This window comes from Pleurodeles waltl, chromosome 2_2, assembly GCF_031143425.1.
Source record: "Pleurodeles waltl isolate 20211129_DDA chromosome 2_2, aPleWal1.hap1.20221129, whole genome shotgun sequence".
Taxonomy (NCBI): Eukaryota; Metazoa; Chordata; class Amphibia; order Caudata; family Salamandridae; genus Pleurodeles; species Pleurodeles waltl.
The window spans coordinates 1,101,855,491-1,101,870,468 of NC_090439.1; the positions used below are offsets into that span (position 1 = coordinate 1,101,855,491).

General features: G+C 43.6%; 1 protein-coding gene across 3 annotated transcripts in view; it reads right to left on the minus strand.

Moving 5' to 3' along the window:
* TOP1MT (DNA topoisomerase I mitochondrial) overlaps positions 1-14,978 on the minus strand; it is a 711,804-nt gene that overhangs the window by 307,442 nt on the left and 389,384 nt on the right. For all 3 annotated transcript variants that reach the window (XM_069220874.1, XM_069220875.1, XM_069220876.1), the window contains 2 exons: positions 12,381-12,502; positions 11,260-11,382 (listed from right to left, as the gene is read on the minus strand). In XM_069220874.1, coding sequence (XP_069076975.1) covers positions 11,260-11,382; positions 12,381-12,502 — 245 coding nt within the window. The remainder of the gene's footprint in view (positions 1-11,259; positions 11,383-12,380; positions 12,503-14,978) is intronic.

Below are 14,978 nucleotides of genomic sequence, written 5' to 3' on the forward strand. Positions count from 1 at the left end.
TTTTCGGTTCCGATGCGGATGTTTCGGAATCAAAATCTTTTCGGTCGCCTTTTTGGGCTCCGAGGCAACCTTCTTTATTTTCGGCGTTGTGGTTTCTCGGTGCCGAACCATTTCGGTGCCACTGTCTCGGTGCCAAATCTGTTCGGGGCCGGTGTCTCGGGCCCGAGATTGCTGTGTGGCGGTATCTCGACCGGAGTCGGATGACTTCGCCACATGCATGCCCTTTTTCGGTGCCGATGATCGGTCACCTATCTTTCGGGTTAAGCCATGGCCTGTTGGCGGTGGCGTCCCCTGGGCTTTTGTTGTCTTCTCGTGAGTTTTATGTTTCGATGTCTTACTCACGGTTTTCGGCGTTTCTTCGGGATAGAGCTCGTCAGAGTCCGATTCATGGATGGAGAAGCTTTCTTCTTCCTCCTCGAAATGCCCTTGTCCTGTCGGCGCCGACGCCATCTGCAGTCTTCTTGCTCTTCGGTCTCTTAATGTCTTCCTCGACCGAAACGCTCGACAGGCTTCACAGGTATCCTCCTTGTGCTCTGGAGACAGACACAAGTTACAGACCAGATGCTGATCTGCATATGGATACTTGTTATGGCATTTTGGGCAGAAGCGGAATGGGGTCCGTTCCATCAGCCTTGAAGAGACACGTGGCTGGGCTGACCAGGCCCCGACGGGGGGATCGAAAAAACCCCAAAGGGCCACCGGAGCTCTTCATAAATCGGTGTCGATCTGTTATAACTAACCCGATACCGAACGCAAACAATACCGACGATTTTTCCGAGATTCTAACTAACTTTCCGACCCGAAACACGGAGCGAAAAGGAACGCGTCCGAACCCGATGGCGGAAAAAAAAACAATCTAAGATGGAGTCGACGCCCATGCGCAATGGAGTCGAAATGGGAGGAGTCCCTCGATCTCGTGACTCGAAAAGACTTCTTCGAAGAAAAACAACTTGCAACACTCCGAGCCCAACACCAGATGGCGGGATGTGCACAGCATGTGTATCTGCAGCTACACATGCCACCGAACATATATATATAAAATGCCACTTACCCAGTGTACATCTGTTTGTGGCATGTAGTGCTGCAGATTCACATGCTGTGCATTTCTCGCCATCTAGTGTTTGGCTGGGAATGCTACAAGTTGTTTTTCTTCAAAAAAGTCTTTTTTCGAGTCACAGGATCGAGTGACTCCTCCTCTCGGTGATAGTGCGCATGGGCATCGACTCCTTTGTTAGATTGTTTTCCTGCAGGAGGGGAAGTACGGAGTGAAAGATTGTGTATGTACAGCTATAGATATATAAAAAGTAAATAAGATGTCCATGCAAATGTATATAAATCAAGGCAACAAGGGGGGGGGGGGGGGACCGGGAGGTTAGTGGTCCAGTGTACAGTCCCCCAAATAATTACAGTCAAGGCAAGGGTACACTGTTCCAAATTAAACAAAAAGATCTAGGGGACCTAGTGCTACAGGAGCAAGAGCCCTCACGCATCACAATGGATGACTGGCATCATCATCTGGAAATGCTCCTCGCCAGGCTGCCGCTGCAACGCCTGACGGGCTCCCCGAATGGGGGCTCTAAGCCGTACTACTTTTATAGTGACTGGTGGGTTCGAATTATAAAAGGAAAAATACCTAAATCCAGGCACTAGTACAGGTAGGAGAGCAATAAGACAACATAAAATTGGTTATTCATCTCTCTAATATGACTTCTGTGTTCATTGATACGTGTCTTCACAGGTCGTGTTGTCATACCAATATACTGTAACCCACATGGGCACGTTATCATATAGATGCAATTATTGGTATTACAATTGGTTTGTTTTTTGCAATGTATATACATATGTACAAATAAGTACTCCAACGACTACAGGCTCTCGGGGAGGTGGGAGGGCGCATGTGAATCTGCAGCACTAAATGCCACGAACAGATGTACACTGGCTAAGTGACATTTTCCATTCAATGGAATGTGTAGCTGCAGATACACATGCTGTGCATAGACTAAAAAGTAGTTCTCCCAAATAAGCGGTGTTAGCCCATAGGAGTTGAAGTAGTTTGAAATAGCGTTTTTAACACTGCATATCCAACACTGGCTTATTGTCTAGATAACACATCCACACAGTAATGCTTTGTGAATGTATGTGGTGTGGACCATGGGGCTGCTTTGCATATATCTGCCATTGGTATATTTCCTAAGAATGCCATGGAGGCACCTTTTTTCCTAGTGGAATGTGCTTTTGGAGTTATTAATAGTTGTGTTTTTGCTTTAAGGTACCATGTTTGAATACATCTTACAATCCATCTAGCTAATCCTGGTTTTGAAATTGGATTACCTTTATGAGGTTGTTGAAAAGCAACAAAAAGTTATTTAGTTTTCCTAAAAAAAATTGTTCTGTCTACATAATACATTAGAGCTCTTTTAAGAGCAAGAGTGCGTAAAGCTCTTTCAGCTGTAGTCTGGCGGTGGAAAGAAGACTGGCAATTCCACTCACTAATGTGAAAAGGTGAAACCATTTTAGGGAAAAATGTTGAATTTGTCCTAAGTACTACTTTGTGTTTATGTACCTTGAAGAAAGGTTCTTCTAGAATAAATGCCTGAATTTCACTTATTCTTCTTAAGGAAGTAATTGCTACTAAGAAAGCAACTTTCCATGTTAGAAATTGAATAGCACAAGAGTGCATGGATTCGAATGGGGGACCCATAAGCTGTGTGAGCACAATATTGATACTCAATGCTGGAACTGGTGGAGTTCTGGGTGAAATAATGTGTTTAAGTCCTTCCATAAATGCTTTTATGACAGGAACTCTAAACAGAGAGGTATCTTGTATGTTTTGTAGGTAGGCTGATATGGCCGTTAGTTGAATTTCAACAGAGAAAAAAGCAAGATTTGCTTTTTGCAAATAAAGCAAACAACACAATATCTTGTACTGATGCTTTAAGTGGATCTATATTTTTAGGTTGACAGTAGTATACAAACCGTTTCCATTTATTTGCATAGCATTGTCTGGTTGCTGGTTTACATGCTTGCTTTAAAACGTTCATACATTCTAATGGAAGCTGTAGGTTTCCAAATTCTATGACTTCAGGAGCCAAATCGCTAAATTGAGCACACTGGGATTGGGATGCCTGATTTGACCTCTGTTCTGAGTTAACAGGTCTGGTCTGTTTGGAAGCTTGTGATGTGGTACTACTGACTGATCTAGGAGTGTCATGTACCAGTGTTGGTGTGCCCATTTGGGAGCTATGAGTATCACGGTGAGGGAAGTGTGATGCATTTTGTTGTCCAGAAATGGAATTGACGGGAGAGGGGGAAAAGCGTGAGCAAATATCTCAAACCAATTGATCCATAGAGATTGCCCTTGGACTGAGGGTGTGGGTTTCTGGATGCGAAGTTTTGGCATTTTTGCTTGTTCCGAAAAGGTCTATGTTTGGTGTTCCCCACATTTGAAAGTAATATTGAAGTACCTATGGTGAATCTCCCATTTGTGTATTTGTTGCTGCATCTTCCTTAGAAGGTATGCTAGCTGATTGTGTATTCCTGGGATGTATTCCGCTAGCAGGTGAATGTGATTGTGAACTGCCCATTTCCATATTGTTTGAGCTAGAAGAGACAATTGGGATGAGCATGCCTCCCCCCCCTTCAGATAATACATTGTTGTCATGTTGTCTGTTCTTATTAAGACTGTTTGTGTATGATCTGTGGTTGAAATGCCTTGCTGGCTAAGATCACTGCTAATAATTCCAAGTGGTTTATGTACTAAGTTTTTTGGATTGAGTCCCATTCCCCTTGTATCGTTAGATTGTTGAAATTGAGCTCCCCAAACTGTCATTGACGCATCTGTTGTGATTATGGTCTGTGGCAATGGGTCTTGAAATGGCCGCCGCTTTGTTAAGTGGTTGTGATTCCACCATTGCAGAGATTTATAAGTTTGGCGGTCTAACAACACTAGATCATGTAATCGACCCCGTGCCTGAGACCATTGGTGTGAGAGACACTGTTGCAGTGGTCTCATTTTTAGCATCGCGTTTGGTACTATTGCTAAGCATGATGCCATCATTCCCAATAGTTTCATGACAAATCTTACTGTGAAAGTTTGATTGACCTGTATTTGTGATATGAGGTATTGAAAAGCCTGTATCCATTGTGGATTTGGGTAGGCTAATGCTGAATGAGTATTGAGAATTGCACCTAGATAAGGTTGAATTTGTGCTGGCTGAAGTTGAGATTTCTGGTAACTGATTTTAAACCCTTATGTGTGTAGGGTATCTATTGAATATTGTATGTGTTGATGGCATTTTAGAATGGTACTGGATTTTATTAACCAATCATCTTCATAAGGGAAGACATGTATGTGGTGTCTTCTGAGGTATGCTGCTACTACAGCTAGACATTTTTTAAACTCTCTTGGTGCTGTTTTTACTCCAAAGGGTAGTACTTTGAAATGGTAGAGGTTGCCTGATATTACGAACCTTAAATACTTGCGATGAGCTGGATGTATGGGAATGTGGAAGTAAGCGTCCTTTAGATCTAATGTGGTCATGTAATCCTGTTTTTGTAACAGGGGAATGACGTCCTGTAGAGTCACCATGTGAACATTTTCTAACAGGATATATAGATTTAGAGGTCTGAGATCGAGAATGGGTCTGATAGTACCATCCTCCTTTGGTATAAGGAAGTATAGCAAGTATACTCCTGTCCCTTGCTGTGCAATGGGAACCATTCCTATTGCCCCATTGAGTAATAGATTTTGTTTTAGTAGAATAGTGTGTTCTGGAGAGAGTCTGTGAGAACGAGGGGGAATATTTGGTGGAGCAGAGATAAGCTCTAGGCAATAAACATTGCGAATAATTGAGAGTACCCATTGATCTGTGCTGATGTTTTGCCAGTGAGAATGTAATTGTTGCAGTCTTCCTCCCACATATGGGATTGTGGGACGTTTAGGAAGTCATTGTTTAATGGGTGTGAAGCACCCTTTGAGGCTGCAAATTTTCCTTTGGCCCTGAAATGTTATCCCCTGTAGGAGCCTCTAAATGACCATCTTGAGTAGTACTGTTGCCCTTGTTTTGGATGGGAGGTGGAAGCATCTGCAGTGTGGGTTTTAAAATCTCCCCTAAACTGCAGTTTCTGAAAGGAACCCCGAAATGGTGTGGTATAAAGGGCTCCCATGGCTTTTGCTGTGTCAGAGTCTTTCCTGAATTTTTCAATAGTTGTGTCCACCTCTGGTCCGAAGAGTTGGTGTTTATTAAACTGCATATTAAGGACTGCCTGTTGTATTTCAGGTTTGAAACCTGAAGACCTCAACCATGCATGTCGTCTAATTGTGATGCTGATATTAATTCCTCTAGCTGCAGTGTCAGCTGCATCTAGTGCAGACCTAATTTGATTATTCGTTATGGCCTGACCATCTTCCACAATTTGCTGTGCCCGCTTTTGGTGTTCTTTGGGTAGGTATTGCAAGAATTCTTGCATCTCATCTCAATGTGCCCGGTCGTTTCTTGCCAACAGGGCTTGGGAATTTGCAATATGCCACTGATTGGCTGCTTGTGTTCCCACCCTTTTGCCCGCAGCATCAAATTTTCAGCTTTCATTGTCAGGGGGTGGAGTATTTCCCGAAGATTTACTATTGGCATGCTGCCTGGCTGCACGGACCACAATAGGATCTCGTGGTAATTCTTGTTTGATGTAAATTGGATCTGTTAGTGCAGGATTATATTTTTTTTGTCAATCCTCTGTGTTAGAACCCTAGTTTTAACTGGTTCTTTAAATATTTCCTCTGCTTGCCTAAGCATACCAGGAAGCATTGGTAAACACTGGTTTTGCTTATGAGTTGAGGATAGTGAATTAATAAGAAAATCGTCTTCTAAAGGTTCTGCATGCATTTGTACCCCATGGTATGCAGCAGGCCTTACTTGGTTATAAACCGTACTATCCTCTGGTGGGGATGGTTTAGTGGGTAGAGATCTGGATCATTAGATGGTATAGGATCCAGGTCGTACATGTCCCATGGGTCTACAGTGTCTCCCTGTGAATAAGTATGAGTGTGATTGTGACGGTGGTGCTGGAGTGATAGGTTGTGGTGAAAAAGAAAGCTGGGGTGAATGTGGAGAAAGCTGAAGCGGTTTCGGCTTTTCCTTCCGCTTGAAAGGTTTTGCCGGTGGTGGGGCAGTATCAAGAGTCTCTTGAAATGCTAGCTTTCTTTTAGTCTGTGGAGGTGGAGAAATAATTTTTATAGTCTCTTTCTGGATTTGTATTCTTCTCTGCTTGGTGTCCAAACCTCTAAAATACGTTGAAAGTCCAATTCCTCCATCTGATGTTCAGAGGTATGTTTTTTGCCCTTAGAGGAATGTTCAGTGAATGTTTTGCCATTTGTTTAATTCGAGCCGAAAGTCCTGTTTCCTCTGTCCAGGATGATGTTTTCGGCTCCGAAGTCCAACAGAGGTGTTTCGGTTCTGAAGCTGTTGCCCGAGGTTCCGGCTCAGAAGCAGAGGCGTACTCTTTTCGGATCCGATGACTGTGGGCATCGGCTCCGTTCAGAGGTTGAGGTTTGAATTTGTGAGCTCGACCCCGACACCGAAACAGTTGTGGCCTGTTGGAGTGTTTTGGCCTTTTTCGGTGCCGAACCCAAGGGTCGGTCGACGATTAGTCTTTTTCGGGTGGAACCATGGCTTGACAGCAGTGATGCATCCAAAGCCTTGCCTGATTTTTTTAAAGTGGGTGTTGGGGCAGGTGTACTCACATACTGTGCCGCTGCTTTCGGCTAGCTGTGTTCGTCTGAACCTTGCTCGGAGTCTGGGATCTAAACTGCAGTCTGTGCCTGCTCCTCTTTGAGGGTGTCGGTGGTAGACTGGGTGCTTGGAAGCCATCTCCAGTCTTCATGCCCTTCGATCGCGTAGTGTTTTCTTCAATCGAAAAGACCGATACGCTTCACAGCTTTCTTCACGATGTTCTGGAGAAAGGCAGAGATTACAGACCAGGTGCTGGTCGGTGTAAGGAAATTTAGCGTAGCACTGAGGACAGAATCGGAATGGAGTCCGATCCATCAGTGTGAGAAAGTAGCCTCTTTCTAGCCTTGTTACCCCCACTTTTGGCCTGTTTGTGAGTGTATGTCAGGGTGTTTTCACTGTCTCACTGGGATCCTGCTACCCAGGGCCCAGTGCTCATAGTGAAGACCCTATGTTTTCAGTATGTTTGTTATGTGTCACTGGGACCCTGCTAGCCAGGACCCCAGTGCTCATAAGTTTGTGGCCTATATGTATGTGTTACCTGTGTGATGCCTAACTGTCTCACTGAGGCTCTGCTAACCAGAACCTCAGTGGTAATGCTCTCTCTGTACAAATTGTCACTAACAGGCTAGTGACCAATTTCACCAATTCATATTGGCATACTGGAACACCCTTATAATTCCCTAGTATATGGTACTGAGGTACCCAGGGTATTGGGGTTCCAGGAGATCCCTATGGGCTGCAGCATTTCTTTTGCCACCCATAGGGAGCTCTGACAATTCTTACACAGGCCTGCCACTGCAGCCTGAGTGAAATAACATCCACATTATTTCACAGCCATTTACCACTGCACTTAAGTAACTTATAAGTCACCTATATGTCTAACCTTTACCTGGTAAAGGTTGGGTGCTAAGTTACTTAGTGTGTGGGCACCCTGGCACTAGCCAAGGTGCCCCCACATCGTTCAGGGCAAATTCCACGGACTTTGAGTGCGGGGACACCATTACACGCGTGCACTACATATAGGTCACTACCTATGTGTAGCTTCACAATGGTAACTCCAAATATAGCCATGTAACATGTCTAGGATCATGGAATTGCCCCACCAATGCCATCCTGGTATTGGGGAGACAATCCCATGATTCCCCGGGTCTCTAGCACAGACCCGGGTACTGCCAAACTGCCTTTCCTGGGGTTTCACTGCAGCTACTGCTGCTGCCACCCCCTCAGACAGGTTTCTGCCCTCCTGGGGTCCAGCCAGGCTTGGCCCAGGAAGGCAGAACAAAGGACTTCCTCAGAGAGAGGGTGTTACACCCTCTCCCTTTGGAATAAGGTGTCAGGGCTGGGGAGGAGTAGCCTCCCCCAGCCTCTGGAAATGCTTTGATGGGCCCAGATGGTGCCCATCTCTGCATAAGCCAGTCTACACCGGTTCAGGGATCCCTCAGCCCTGCTCTGGCACGAAACTGGACAAAGGAAAGGGGAGTGACCACTCCCCTGACCTGCACCTCCCCTGGGAGGTGCCCAGAGCTCCTCCAGTGTGCTCCAGACCTCTGCCATCTTGGAAACAGAGGTGCTGCTGGCACACTGGACTGCTCTGAGTGGCCAGGGCCAGCAGGTGACGTCAGAGACTCCTTCTGATAGGCTCCTTCAGGTGTTGCTAGCCTATCCTCTCTCCTAGGTAGCCAAACCTCCTTTTCCGGCTATTTAGGGTCTCTGCTTTGGGGAATTCCTTAGATAACGAATGCAAGAGCTCATCAGAGTACCTCTGCATCTCTCTCTTCACCTTCTGCCAAGGAATCGACTGCTGACCGCGCTGGAAACCTGCAAAACTGCAACAAAGTAGCAAAGACGACTACTGCGACATTGTAACGCTGATCCTGCCGCCTTCTCGACTGTTTTCCTGGTGGTGCATGCTGTGGGGGTAGTCTGCCTCCTCTCTGCACTAGAAGCTCCGAAGAAATCTCCCGTGGGTCGACGGAATCTTCCCCCTGCAACCGCAGGCACCAAAGAACTGCATCACCGGTCCTTTGGGTCTCCTCTCAGCACGACGAGCGAGGTCCCTTGAACTCAGCAACTCTGTCCAAGTGACTCCCACAGTCCAGTGACTCTTTAGTCCAAGTTTGGTGGAGGTAAGTCCTTGCCTCCCCACGTTAGACTGCATTGCTGGGAACCGCGTGTTTTGCAGCTACTCCGGCTCCTGTGCACTCACCGAGGATTTCCTTCGTGCACAGCCAAGCCTGGGTCCACTGCACTCTAACCTGCATTGCACGACCTCCTGAGTTGTCCTTCGGCGGCATGGGACTCTCTTGTGCACCTCCGGGTGAGCCCCGATTCACTCCACTTCGTAGTGCCTGTTCCGGCACTTCTGCGGGTGCTGCTTGCTTCTGAGTGGGCTCCTTCTCTTGCTGGGCGCCCCCTCGGTCTCCTCACTCAATTGGCGACATCCTGGTCCCTCCTGGGCCACAGCAGCATCCAAAAACCCTAACCGTGACCCTTGCAGCTAGCAAGGCTTGTTTGCGGTCTTTCTGCGGGAAAACACTTCTGCACAACTCTTCACGACGTGGGACATCCATCCTCCAAAGGGGAAGTTTCTAGCCCTTGTCGTTCGTGCAGAATCCTCAGCTTCTACCATCCGGTGGCAGCTTCTTTGCATCCACAGCTGGCATTTCCTGGGCATCTGCCAACTCCCGACTTGATCGTGACTTTTGGACTTGGTCCCCATGTTCCACAGTTACCCTTGTCTGAAAATCCATTGCTGGTGTTGGTCTTTCCTGCAGAATTCCCCTATCACGACTTCGGTGCTCTTTGGGGAACTTAGGTGCACTTTGCACCCACTTTTCAGGGTCTTGGGGTGGGCTATTTTTCTAACCCTCACTGGTTTCTTACAGTCCCAGCGACCCTCTACGAGGTCACATAGGTTTGGGGTCCATTCGTGGTTCGCATTCCACTTCTAGAGTATATGGTTTGTGTTGCCCCTATCTCTATGTGCCCCCATTGCATTCTATTGTGACTATACATTGTTTGCACTGTTTTCTATTGCTATTACTGCATATTTTGGTATTGTGTACATATATCTTGTGTATATTTGCTATCCTCATACTGAGGGTACTCACTGAGATACTTTTGGCATATTGTCATAAAAATAAAGTACCTTTATTTTTAGTATATCTGTGTATTGTGTTTTCTTATGATATTGTGCATATGACACTAGTGGTACTGTAGGAGCTTCACTCGTCTCCTAGTTCAGCCTAAGCTGCTCTGCTAACCTACCTTTTCTATCAGCCTAAGCTGCTAGACACCCCTATACACTAATAAGGGATACCTGGGCCTGGTGCAAGTAACCCTTGGTACTCACTACAAGCCAGTCCAGCCTCCTACAATCAGGCTATGACGCAGTAGGCCCAAACAGGCCCAAGGAAGGCTCGAGCGCCCGAAAGGGCGTTTCCTTGAATCCAACAGTACTATTGAATCGAGTGCAGAAGAAACCGTGTTCGAAACAATACTGGCAGTATGAGAAACGTTTAAGATAATATAGAGTGTCCGAATCGAACGTCATGGAGCAAGAGGGAAAACGTCCGAACCGGACGGCAGAAAGAAAACAATCTAACAAAGGAGTCGATGCCCATACGCACTATCACCGAGAGGAGTCATCACTTGATCCTGTGACTTGAAAAGACTTCTTCGAATAAAAATAACTTGTAGCACTCTGAGCCCAACACTAGATGGCGAGATATGCACAGCATGTGTATCTGCAGCTACACATGCCATCAAACATATATAAATATTCCTTAATTACTTTAGGCAAAGTATGCTGCTTCCTGCTGAAGCTCAAGTCCCAGCATCCAAGTATGCAGATGATTTAGGGCCTGATGAATCAAAGGTTTTTACTGTATTGTTTTAAACTAGAAAAACACAACAGTCAATGTTTCTAAGAGTTGTCACACATTTTTAGTGGTGCATTGTTGGAGTTTGGCCTTATGATAATTTAGGTGACTGTATATATTGACACGCTTGAATGCAAAAGTGGCACACCAACGCTTCATTTTAATCTATATCCCCTCAACAATCTTACACACAGTGCTTCTATCTACAACTGTATCTCTTTTTAAGTGTGCTGAATGGCGGATGATTGACACCTATGTGTGTGCATATTCCTTTTATTTTCAGCTCCTTTATATTTTATAACTATTGAACTTGTATTTTAAGTCGCTTTCATTCTTAGTTGGTTTAGCAGTGCTACACCCTAAAAATAGAAAAAATAAAAAAGGTAATGCAACATATTTGCATTAAGGCAGAAAATGATAATCATGGTAAAGTGAAAAACAAAATACATAAAACAAAAACCAGACTAAATTAAATTCAACTGTGATACAGCACACACTGGGTAAATTGTTGCGGAAAATAAACAAAATAGAGATAGGAAAAAACATCTAATAATTACATTTTTAAAGAAACATTTAACACTTTAATACGGGATGGGCTCAATTTCGGGACCCTTAACAGTGTAGACTAGAATCTGCATGGTACACATGCCTACCTGTTTCTCTTCCTTAGGCAGAGCTTTCCTGGCCTCATTTTTTTCAAAGTAGTATTTATGAATCTGGGTGAAATCGCACTTATCCAGATCAGTGATTACTTTCTTCTCTTCCTCTGTCATTATCTGAAAGTAAAATGGGATTTACAAAAGACGATAGTACATTCAACAGAACATGTCTTGCAGTTATGCAGAAATTGAATTTTTTTTCTTTATTAGAGGATTTAAACATTTTATTACGGTTCATACTAACAATGCTGTGTGCCCCTTCATACATTCACAATTTAGGTAGACTAATTAAAATATCAAGTAGTATGGATCAGTTCTAATCGCTAATAGGAGGTAAACATTTATAACAAAGGATCACAACATAACAGCTACCATAGCCGCTTATCACTAAAGGTGGGCATGGTTAGTCTTTGATGTTAAAGTGTCTTTTTAGGATAAAGCTCTGTATTTCAACAAAATGGGTTACATGAAAGCTTTTCATAACAAGAAATTACATTAATTATATGAGGTGACCTATTCAAACAGCTTCAGTATCTTCAACTAAAGAAACTTAACACCATACACTAGAAAAACGAGACGACTGTAACCAAAAGAATATGCCAACTAACTCGCAAGGGGCAGACCAAGGAGTTAATAGAATGGTTTATCCCAGTGATTTCTGTGTCGATTGTTTTTTAAAAAAATCTATAAATGGTGACTCATCTGTTTTTCTTTTTTTCAGGATTTGTTTTTATTTTACTATTTGTTTACTTCAACTTGCTTTGGAGATTGAAGGTTGTTACAATACTGGTTTTTAATTAGACGTTCCACAATGCACTTTTACAAATGTTAACTGAAGGTTGGCTTAGTGCTCCGTCCAATTATGGAATTAGACACTGATACCGCATAAGTATGTGGTCTACAGATGGCAAAATGTTCTTCCCCAAAGTTGGGTATGTAAGAAAGGAAGGAGTCGGCAATGTGGAAAAGGAGAAGGCACAGTTTGAGTAGGTAAATTAAACAAATTAAATAGATCATAACATTTTTACAAATTCCTGCTCCCAGGTATTATAGAGAAATTTCAAATGTACTAATTTTCCAAGCTACCAGATACACAAAGCGTAATCCATGCATACCTCAGTCCAGTCATGAAAAAAGTTCATCTGAAAAACCTTCTTCGTTGTGTACTCATGATCTAACATTTTACCATAAAAGGTGGCAACTTCCTCCGTTGCAAGACTCAATTTCATAGGCTTTCCTGTACAAATATAAAAATCAAACAGGTGCATATGTTACTGACCAAAAAATACTATGAAAAAAAAAAAAAAAAGACATACTTGTAACAAAAAATACAGTGACTATATTTTGCCTTGAGGGTGCTTCCATTAAGTCAAAATCTAATCAGTGCAAGTGTAAGAAATTGAGTTATTGGTTGAGGGTTGCCCTAGAAGCATCAACCAATTCTTGGTAGTGTGGTTAAAAGCAGGCAGGCTTAACTGAGAGGCAATGTGTAAAGTATTTATGCAGCACACAAACAGTAATAAAGGGAAAAAACTACAAAAGAGACCTTTCGAACTACTTTAAAAAATAGAGTAAAATCTAATAAATTATTTGATGCCACAAAGCCAAAAATACAATCAATGGAACCGGATATATGCTATTTTTAAAGTTCAAGTAAAGACATTGCTTTGAAGTAGAAAATGTCAATTGTGGGTTATCTGGTTGTAGAAAATGCCAACTGTGGTTTATCTGGTCGTGCTGGACCGTAACACAGTCACAAGTTCAGGGGCACAGTTTTGGAGCACAGGGCTGAAGACAGCAGTCCTGATGAGCTGAGAGGGCGTTTATCAAGTAGGCATCGTGCACTAGTGTTTCCGAAGAGCTGTGGGGGCCTGCACTGTGGATGAATTATGCAGCAGCAGTTCCATTACAGAGCTGCGAGGAGATGTGTCATGCTGCGTCAGTTCTGCCATAAAGACCACAGCTGAGCAGGCAGAGCACCTTCAAGCCCACTCCCAAGGGGCTAGGACTGGGTGGCAGCCCTTGGGGATGAGACTCGCAGCAGCAGATTTGAGGCGCAGGCTTCCGGTGGAGTCACTCCAGTGGTGCTGGGATCAAGATGCAGGTCCAGTCCTTTTCACTCAGGCAGCAGAACATCAAAGTAGAAATCCATCTTGTAGCGGAGCAGTAAAGCAGTCCTGATTCTTCCACAGGGCCACATGTATACTGAAGAGTTGAGTCTGAGGGTCCACTATTTATACCTGGTGCACACTTTGAAGTGGGAGAAAACTTTTAGAGCTCACCATAGCCCAACATAGGTGTCTGGAATTTCCTGCCTCCCGTCCCTGGCACCAGCTAGTCTCTTGCCACTAAAGACTTGTGTGAAACCCTTTGTAAAGATGCTGAGGCAGAGCCATTGTGATGTGCATGTATAGTAGGTAACAGCCTCACCCCCAATATCAAGTCAGAGACAGCTGATACAAATAACACCTATTTCCCCTTTGTCTCACTGTCTGGGAGCAAATATACAAAGACCAACTATCTGCTACCCTTAGTCATGTGACACAGGACATAAGTATCAAAAAGTCAGATGGCAAAGCCTTGAAATTATGTTCTGAAGCTCCAGTAACTGAAGTGGTCACCTGGAGTCCCTCTCGCATCTGATGCAAAGCTCAGGGAGTGGGGCTTCAACGCATACATTTGCTAGCACACTTTTGCTATGCTAGTGATCTATGCTGGTTTTCAATAGTTTAGCTAAATAAGCAAAAGTGGTTTATGATGTATCAATATTGCAGATTTCAATGCAATTCTTGATTTTTAATAGAAGTGAAAATACCCTGCTATACAAATGTACTATCATTCACTGGCAAATATAGTGCTTGCAAATATCTAACATGGACTGACATTGCTTGAAAAGGCAAAATGGAGTCACTCATTGTGAAGGTATCCAGTGGCTAAAGCTGGCTTAGATAGTGTCCTATGGTAGGATTGGCCATACCTGATTGACATTTGAGTAGCCCAGTTGGTTAAAGGGGTTAAATAAAAGCTGATTGTACATATTTATTTATGGATTTTCTGGAAAGCAGAAGAGCAGGAGAAGAGCACACAGCAAGAGCTTTCCAGTTCTTAGTTGCAAGCAGAAAAACACAATAAAAATCAGACGTACAATGTGAAACTGTGATGCAAAGCGAAAATTGTGGACAGGATTGTTTGCCACAAGCAAAAATAGTTCAGATTTATGCACGAATTTGAATGTGTTGTAGAGAAAAAACACACAAGACTTGAAAGGTAGCCAGTAGAGAGAAGCAAATGAACAATGTTATGCAAAGGAAGAAGGGAGATGTGAAAAAACAAGGAGTTGAAGGTCGAGTGCAGAAACCCAGATTAAGTGTAAAACAATCCAACTGAAAAACATAAGAGTAAGAATCCGAATATTTATTCCTTGGAAAGCGATGTAGGGAACCATTTTAGAAATGTTACAGAGCTGAAAATGTGAAGTATGTGAAACAAGGTGAATGTGAATGGAGAAGTAGAGAGGCAAGTCAAAAAAAAAAAAAGTCACGTTTAAGGGCACCATTACAGAGACGTAGAAGTAGGAGGTATTGAATGGGCACATTAGAAATGAAAAGCAAGATTGAAAGGTTTAAAACTAAAAAAGAGATAATTTTAATAGTTGAAAGAGAACATTAGAAATAGTGTTAAGGGTGAAATCCAAGGCAAAGCGGTCCGAATAG